Here is a 9,059-nt window from a genome sequence, read left to right as displayed (position 1 = left end):
ACCCGAAACGTCAGCTTTCCTGCTACTCTGATGCTGCCTGGCCTGCTGTGTTCCTCCAGCTCCATATCATGTTATCAAACCAAGACTGCTGTTTTGCCTGCTACCCATAAGGCTTTGATACACTTGTTTCACTTTTGAGGCAGTCTGTACTGGCAACTTCAGCTGCTGCTCACAGACATACTTTTTTTTTAAATTTCTAAGTACAGACAAAGCACAAATCTCTTAAAGGAATGACACATTTTAAGTTCCTGCCTTCTACTTCACAATCACTCTACCCAACTTTGTAACACTATCTACATTGTTCTTTTCTCAGTTGTTCAATAACAGTGTCCAGAAACATTTGCAACCATCCAAGGCACAATTTGGACCCAAGCACACTGGTTCTTGGAAGGTGCTGCTGTAAAAATTCAGTTTTGTTTTCTCCATGGGCTTGTCCCTCCCTATCTCTGTCGCCTTCTCCAGCCCTTTGTAATCTCTGGTTTTTCATTTCTGACCTTCTGATTCTTTAATCTTAATTGTGGAAATGAGTTCAAATATCCAGACCTAAAGGTTTGAATTCTCATCTAACTGTTGCCTCTTTCCTCCTCTAGGACACTCAATCACAGAGCCATACAGAATGGAAACAGAGCCTTCAGTCCAAATAGTCCATGCTGACCATGTTCCCAAGCTAAACTAGTCCCATTTGCCTGCATTTGGCCCATATCCCTCTAAACCCTTTCTATTCATATACTTATGCAAATGTCTTTTAAATGTTGTAACTGTACCTGCATCTACCACTGCCTCTGGCAGTTCATTCCACACGTGAACCATTCACTGTTGCTCCTCCTTAAATCCTTTTTTTTAACCAAGCCTTTTTAAACACTGTACTTTTCTATTTTTCGGTACTTTTGAGGACTGAAATGTGAAAAGGACTTGTTCAGTTTTAAAACAAGAATTTTGGAAAGAATTGATGGACTTTTTAAAATCAAGTTACTGAAACTCATTAAGTCGAGTATACACTGCTTTTTGTTCAAAGAGTAGAGGAGACTGCAGATGAACTGGCACCAAGAGGTGTGCACACAGTGAGATGTGCCCAGCAACAAGTAGTTGATTGGAGACAACAAGGTGCAGGGCTGGATGAACACAGCAGGCCAAGCAGCATCATAGGAGCAAGTAGTTGATTAGTTTGTTGTATTGTATACAGTTGTGGATGACGAGGGCCATCAGCCTGACACCAACTATCTAGCTGTCTCCTGGGAAGGTGACAGGTTTGTGAACGATAATTTCAGACTTCCAGAAGGGGAGATGGTGTGTCTTTCTCTCCAGTTAAATACCTGATGTCTGAAGGAAGCCAACTAATTTTCCCTCACCAGTTGCTGCATATTTAATTTTAACCATTATTTAGAGAATTTGCAGCTAATGTACCAATCATGTGTGCTTCCTGCAAAGAGGTATAAAGGGCCTGGAAAAGAGAGATTAAAGAACAGAAAGTGCTGGCAAGCTAAAGGATCATCCAATGGGATCATTGAATTGGTTTTCCAGTTTTTAATCCTCCACTAGAACACCACTCTCAAAAGTGATGAAGAAATATACAAGAAGAACCACAATGTGTCTATAATTTTTTTAAGTAAAATTACAAATAAGAACAAGACAAAATAAAGGAATGAATTCAATTGAATTAGAGAGGCCCCACAATGATGAGAGACAGATAACATACTATATATCCAGACTTCTTGTGAGTTAAACTTTTGACAGTAACTAATGCAGTATTAGCTCGAAGTATCTAGAATTTAAGAGCTATTCTTTCTTTGAGGCAACATTTAAACTCTGCCATGATGGAATTGAAAGGTAGATATTTTGCTGGCTAAACGGGTCATATTGCAACTGAGCATTTTACAAGAGAAGAACTGGTATTTGTAATGTTATTTTCTCATAGGGCATATTGCACACTTCATGGAAAGTCTTTGTGTACTAGTTTCCTTTTTTTAATGACACATTATTGAACTCAAATTTGTTTAGTGGTTTGGTTTCAGGTTTTTTTCATTGGGCCATCAGGAAAACATTATAGAAATGATTCCATAAGTAGTGTAACACTGCTGCAATCTGTGGCTAATGTTGTGAGGAGATCTGTCAGGATAAACCATGTTGGTCTGTTTTGTGCCATCCACTCATAAAAGTTCTGGTAAAAGACATGGTAGGGAAAACAACAATAAATTAATGAATGTAGCTAATTTGAGATCTGCAGCTTAATCCTCATTAGTTCTAAATTTCACAGCAAGAATTGGTGATGGTTTCCATGAATTTTAGAATCATATCTTCCCAGAAAACTGCAGATTCTGGAAGGTGAAGTACAAAGGAACCATGATTTAACAGAATGATGGAACGGGGTTCTGAATGGCCTCTTTCTGTTCGTTTGTCCGTAGACTATGAGCTGAGTCAAAGAAGGTGATAGTAGGATGGATGGCCAAAAGCTTGGTCTTGGGATTTTTAAAAGAGCTCTAAATGCACAGACAGCTGGTAAAGCAGAGGGGTTTAAGGAGAGACAGAATGGATTCTCAACATGATCAAAAGTTGAGAGTACATCATGTTGTGTTTACGCGGATATGTAGCAAGCAATGACCAGCTCCAACAAGAAAGTCTACTGATCACGCCTTGATAGTCAGCAGAATTGTCACTAAAATGTCCCATGAGTGAATATAAAATTTGTGCAAGTGTATTAAATTTTCCGTATGTTCTGCTCAGTAATTTGGCATTCAAACAATTCTGTTAGGTCTAACTGCCCTCAACATCACCTAGTAAACTCAGGCAGGTTAATGGTCTGCTTCCACGCTGTAGGGGTTCTATGATGATTCTGTGAAATGCCTGTGACCCAGACTAAATGGTTTACAGCAGCATGATAATCATAAGCAAGACATTCATCAGAACAACTGCAGACTTCTAGATGTTATCAAGAGATTATGCAAGTATTCTGCACAAGCATCATTTTACAGCATATGGCGCTGCCAACCAATGGTATTAGGAGAAAAATGTTCCAACTTGAACAAGTGACATTTTAATACTCTCCCAAGTTTAAACTTTGAAACTCCCGCAATAATACAGAACAGATTAAGTTAGCAATTAAGAAAAAGAGATCTATTTCCATATGACCTGAGATGATAACAATACCTCCAGAACTTGAACATGATCCATGTAATTCTAAGCTTCAAGTAGCGCTGGAAGTTAAAGAGACATTCCTTTGATTCTTATGAGCCTGTGTAGTAGATGGCCTTCCATTCAATACATGCACAGACTGTTTTGACTTTATAATTATCATGGTGTAACATGTCCCTATAATCAGTACATACATAGAGTTGTGCAGGATGCCTTTTACCACAGCCTGCATTTTCAGTTAATGATTGATGAGCTTACAATGCCAGCACTCCATCCGCTTAACTTAAGTCTGTATCTTATCCATGCCCAGTCATTTTGGAGGCTGCTGTAAATGTCAAAAGAGCCTGATCCTCATTCTAATGGCCAGCGGAGTTATCATGGAGAGGCAGCACTTATTAGCAGCCTATAAGAAGCACTTTATTGCTTCTTTGGGCCGGTTTTAGATCATCGATGGAGCAAATCTGCAACAATATTTATTTCAATAACATACCTCTCAGATCCTCAAAATTGCTCAGGGTTGTTGGTGGTGCGCAGGGCAGTGGGGTGTTGGTTTACGGGGTTAAAGTTTTCTGTATAATCGGAATGGAGTCTGTTTGATTTACTCCTTGATTGAGGATGATCTGCCAGTGCAGTTTCACAGCCGTTGATCAATATTGTAGGCCGGTGATATATTTTTGCCAAACTCCAATTGTACGTTACATCATTTCACCAGGCATTGCGTGATCATCATAACCTGTTATGCAGGAGCACTTCAGCATACAGCTTAGTTGAGATTCACATATTTAGACCCTCAACTAATCCAGTGCACACTTAGTTGGACTTCATAGAATAACAGATATGTTAAAGTGCAGAAAGAGACTGTTTAGTCTATCGTGTCTGTACCTGTGCTCAAAGCATTTTGGGTTTGTGTCAGTTTTCTGGTTTTTCCCCTAACCTTACACATTGTTTCTATTTAAGTAAAGCATCTGATGCTGTCTTGATTGCCTCCGTTGATCCTGCCTCCACCACGCTTCCAGGCAATAAATGTCCACACCCAAGCTACACACTGTGTGAAATAATTTTCCTCATCTTGCATTTGTTTCTTTTCCAAAACACTTTAAAACTGTGTCCACTGCTTCTGCATCCTGTTTTGAGCAGGAACAGTTTCTTCCAATTTATCTTTACGATTTTGAAAATTTTCATCAGTTCTCCGTTTAGCCTTCTTCTCCCTATGGAAGATGATCTTAGATTCTCCAAAGCTTCCTCATAACTGAAGTTTCTCACCTCTGAAACCGTTCTCTGAAATCTCTTCTGCACTCTATTCAATGTGTTCACATCCTCCTAAAGTGTTCTATCCGGAACCCTACACACTACTCCAGCAGAGGTCTAACTTTGTCCTATGTTAAGTTCAGCACAGCCTCCGTGCTGATACTCTCTGTGCCCCTGTTAATGAAATCTAGAATATTATATGCTTTATTAAATACTTTCTTTACCTGTTCTGCTGCCTTTAATGACTTATGTGCATTTACACCCAGGTCTCACTGCTCCTGTATAGGCTGTAGAATTCTCAAACTCTGATTTTGGTAACCAGCCAGTGTTCCCGCTGTTCTTTTCATTCCATGAACTATAACTTTCTTTATGTGTCTGCTATGTGGCAATGTATTATTGCCTTTGGAAATCCATGTACACCACATGAAAGCATTCCCCTTATCAGCCCTCTCTGTTATCTCTTCAAAAAACTCCAGATATTAGTTAAACATGATTTTCCTTCAGCAAACCCATGTTTATTCTTTTAAATTAATCCATATTTTTCTTTGTGAATATTCATAGTTGTTTCTAGAAGTTGTTCCACCACCAAGGTCAAGCTGGGTGGTGTGTAATTGCTGAATTCTTCTTTCCAACATTTACACCCGTCCTATGGCACTGTCCCTGAGCCCAGAAAAAATTAAAATATTATGGTTAATCTTTCTGCAATTTCCACTCTTGCTTGCTTCAATATCTTTGGATGCACCCCATCCAGACTTGAAATAAAAGCAAGTAATAATGTAAATACTCAGTAAGTCTGGAGCCATTTGTAGAGTTGGATAGAAAGGTAAAATTTTCAGTCAGATATGACTCCTTCAAAATGGAAGGGGGGTAGAAATGTGATGGGTTATATGTCATTGACAAGGGGGTTGCCAAAAAAGAACAAAAGGGATGGGGAAGAGCAAGGGAGAGTATAAATTGTTTCACATAATGTGCTTTCATGATTTCCTGTCTCTCCAATGACTGTCCGCTGAACACAAGCTACAAGTTAGAAGGGTATTGGAACTCTGCTTACTTGTCTGGTTGAGTGCTGTGGCTGCAACACTCAAGAAACTTGACACAACCTATGGCAAAACAGCCAATTGATTGACACCCAATCCACCCAATCAGCATTTATTCCCCTCACCATTGATGTACTGTGGCAGTAGTGTGTATTATTAAAAGACACAGTGCAGTAACCAACCAAGGCTCTTCCCACAGCATCTTCCAAACCCTATCTTGAATGCACCCAAAAAAATTCTCCACCTCTCTGACTTGAGCTGCTTTGGTCTTACCAATTTTAAAATATCCCATTAAAACAACTTTGTTTTTGCAATGAAGTTTTCCAGTCTGTGAATTAATTCTGCATTCTACCTGTTCACTCTTGTTATCAAAAGGCCTTGAAAAAATTCCAATTTGAGTTCAAGTCCTCAATTCCAAACACAAGACTTTACACTGATTACTCATTGCTGATGAAAAATTATGTTTGAGTCATGTGATTGAATGTTTCAGTGAGGTAACCAAATGGATGATGACAGTCAGTTGATGTGTATATTCACCCTCAAAAGGCAGTTGATAATGTTTTATATCATAGACTTATCAACAAATGGAAGCATATGAGATAAAAGGGACAGTAGCAGTACAAAGGATGGAAACCAGCATGCTATAGTGAATTAACAAGGTGTAGAGCTGGATGAACACAGCAGGCCAGGCAACATCAGAGGAGCAGGAAAGCTGACGTTTCGGGTCTGGACCCTTCTTCAGAAATAGGGGAGGGGAAGGGGACTCAAATAAATAGAGAGTGGGGAGGTGATGATGGAAGGTGGATAAAGGAGCAGATAGGTGGAGAGAAGACGGACAGGTCAAGGAGGTGGGGATGGAGCTGGTAAAGGTGAGTGTAGGTGATGGGGGTTGGTCAGTTGAGGAAAGGCGGACAGGTCAAGGAGGTGGGGATGAGGCTAGTAGGTAGGAAGTGGGGGTGGGGGTTGGTCAGTGAGGTGGGAGGAGTGGATAAGTGGGAAAAAGACAGACAGATCAAGGAGGCGGGGACGAGCTGGGCTGGTCTTGGGATGAGGTCGGGGGTGGGGAGATTTTGAAGCTTGTGAAGTCCACATTGAGACCATTGGGCTGCAGGGTTCCCAGGCAAAATATGAGGTGCTGTTCCTGCAGCCTTCAGATGACATTGTTGTGGCACTGGAGGAGGCCCAGGATGGACATTTCGTCCAAGGAGTGGAAGGGGGAGTTGAAGTGGTTCGTAACTGGGAGGTGCAGTCGTTTGTCATGAAGTAACTGTAGGTGTTCCACAAAGCGGTCTCCAAGCCTCCGCTTGGTTTCCCTGATGTAGAGGAGGGCACACTGGGAACAGAGGATACCATATACGATGTTAGCAGTGACTGCTTTCTTTAGATGGTTATGGTAAGTTCCCCAAAGTTCAGAACAAGATGATGTTTTTGATATACATTAATGGCATTTGGGCCAATTTTTAAACTTACTGATCACATGGAACTTGGAAATATAGGAAACAGTGAGGATGATAGTAACATATTCCAAGAGGACAAAGACAATCTAGTGGACCATGTGGATATATGGCAGAAAGGTGTGAAGTAGTACATGTTGACAGGAAAAATATAGAAGCAATACATGCTGAATGAAACCAATTTGTGTTTGTTCACAAATCTTTGAAGATGGTAATGTAAATTACGACAAAAGTCAAGAATGTATGTGGAATTCTGGGTGTTATGAACAGTATAATGAATAAATATATTAGAATATACAGTACATTAAAAAGATGAGGAAAAAATGTTAAACACTAATTCTACTCTACCTGGAGATTTATGTCCATTTATTTATGGTGATCACACTTTAAGGACAAGAAGGCGTCTGAGAAGGTGTGGAAGGGATTTATTAGAATGGTTTCAGAATGAAGAATTGCAGTTACATAGACTAAATAATTTGGGATCAATCTCATTGGAGCAGAAAAGGCCAAAAGTGATTTGATAAAGGTGTTTGGAGTCAAGAGATTGAATGGTTGAAGGCTGATAGAACACATTATATGTGATTGGCCAAAGAACCAAAGGTGAGACAGTACATAGGAACATAGGAATTATGCATGCCTCTGCAAGTCTTCAGTGTGTGTAGAGAAAATTTCTGGATTGTAGAGCTGTATTGCCTTACTTTTGTTTAGAAAAGAATTCCATTATGTCCTGCCAATGCTGGAGACTAATTCCCAGCATTACTAGAACTAGAAGTTAAATTCTTCATTTCTGCATTTAAAATGAATGAATAGAAAAATCACAGCTATGGCCCATTTTCCTATTGAGCACTCCTGGCATGTGCCAGTAGTGCAGTAGTGGCAATTGTATGTAAGTGTTGCAGCCATGTCTAGAGTTAGAACAATGTCAAGAAAGATATTGTTACAAGTAGTCCATCTCCTTATTATTATATTGTTAAGTAATTAATGATTTTTAATTTGCAGTCTACAGTAAATATTGAAAAGTATGCTTAACAAAGCAGAGGCATTATAATGACTCGGGAAGTCTATTAGTATATTATAAGGGCAAAATCCATGTTTGTATATTCTAACAAACCTGCAAATAATAGGTTTTAATCCTTTATGCAGAAATTTCTCCAATCAACATTTTTAAAGAAATGATTGCAGTGGGACGTCAAGTCATTAACAAGGAAGAAAACATAATTAAGGCAAAATATCAGCTTCTTGAAAGTGAACGTGAAATTCTTAGGCTGAAGGAAAATCTTCTTGACAAAGCAGAGCAGTATGTGGATGAAAACCGTAATGTTTAAAATTTCCTAAACTGTAACCAAAATCATACCAGTTTCAATTAATAATCCAATATTGTATATCAAAATCATAATCACATTAAAGAACTCAAATTATAAGTTTGTGATGTTAATCTGTTCTAATTAATTGTAATATTAGAATTTATGTTATTGGAAATGTTTGTATTTCTCTATATGGGCTAAATAGAATCATTGGGATGAACTTAACAAAAATGAGGAATGTGCAGAAAGAATGCTTTGTTTTTTTTTAAATAAAATTTTGTGTATGTTTATAATGCTCTAATTTCATTTCAGAAAGGTTGATCTTTTGAAAATTGTTACTCTGTTTGGCTTAATTCACAGACAGGTGGTTGCAATCCAGAGGAGGACAAACTTCCAATCCACATTTAGGCTTATGGCAAGTTCATAGAAAAAATCTTGACAAAAACAAAGACAATTTAATAATGATTCAAGGCTGGTTGTGGAGTTTTGAGGAAAACAAGCCTAATACACATGCAGAAAGTCTGATCAGTTTGATGACTGCAGGAGTATGACAGAGGCAAATAGGGTCACTTATGACCTTCCATTAGCTTGAAAGTAACTACTCAAAAAGTCTTTAGTCTTAGGATGGCTCCTTGGACATTGGAATATAAAGACTTTAAAAAAATGCAAAAGAGGCTAAATTTTGATTCACCTTGTAAAGAAAATCTGGGCGGGGTCAGGGCAGATTTACATCTTCACCACTTGTGAAGTGGGTCATATACAAATAAGAACTTGCCCAGTTTTCATTTAATTGAAATCAATGGAGTTCCAGAGCAAGTGCTGTATCCGATAACTGCCCAAGCAGCAAAGTCACAAGTCTAACATGGTTAAAAAAAAATTAAATTGTC

General features: G+C 38.8%; 1 protein-coding gene across 8 annotated transcripts in view; it reads left to right on the top strand.

The window, feature by feature from the left end:
* Positions 1-8,481, top strand: part of LOC109936675 (C4b-binding protein-like) — a 19,797-nt gene extending 11,316 nt beyond the window's left edge. For 2 of the 8 annotated variants that reach the window (XR_007264734.1, XM_048611960.1), the window contains one exon: positions 8,012-8,446. Coding sequence is in view for 6 of the 8 variants with exons in the window: in XM_048611960.1 (XP_048467917.1) it covers positions 8,012-8,193 (182 nt within the window). In the remaining 2 variants the exon portion in view is untranslated. Of the gene's footprint in view, positions 1-7,992 lie in introns of all 8 variants that reach the window. The other 6 variants (XM_048611964.1, XM_048611963.1, XR_007264733.1 and 3 more) reach the window with 5 other exon arrangements.
* The last annotated feature ends 578 nt before the right edge of the window (positions 8,482-9,059 follow it).

The sequence above is a fragment of the Rhincodon typus genome, chromosome 25 (genome assembly GCF_021869965.1).
Source record: "Rhincodon typus isolate 14 chromosome 25, sRhiTyp1.1, whole genome shotgun sequence".
NCBI lineage: Eukaryota > Metazoa > Chordata > Chondrichthyes > Orectolobiformes > Rhincodontidae > Rhincodon > Rhincodon typus.
Note: the sequence above shows the minus strand (reverse complement) of the source record. Positions and strands in the feature narration are given on the sequence as shown.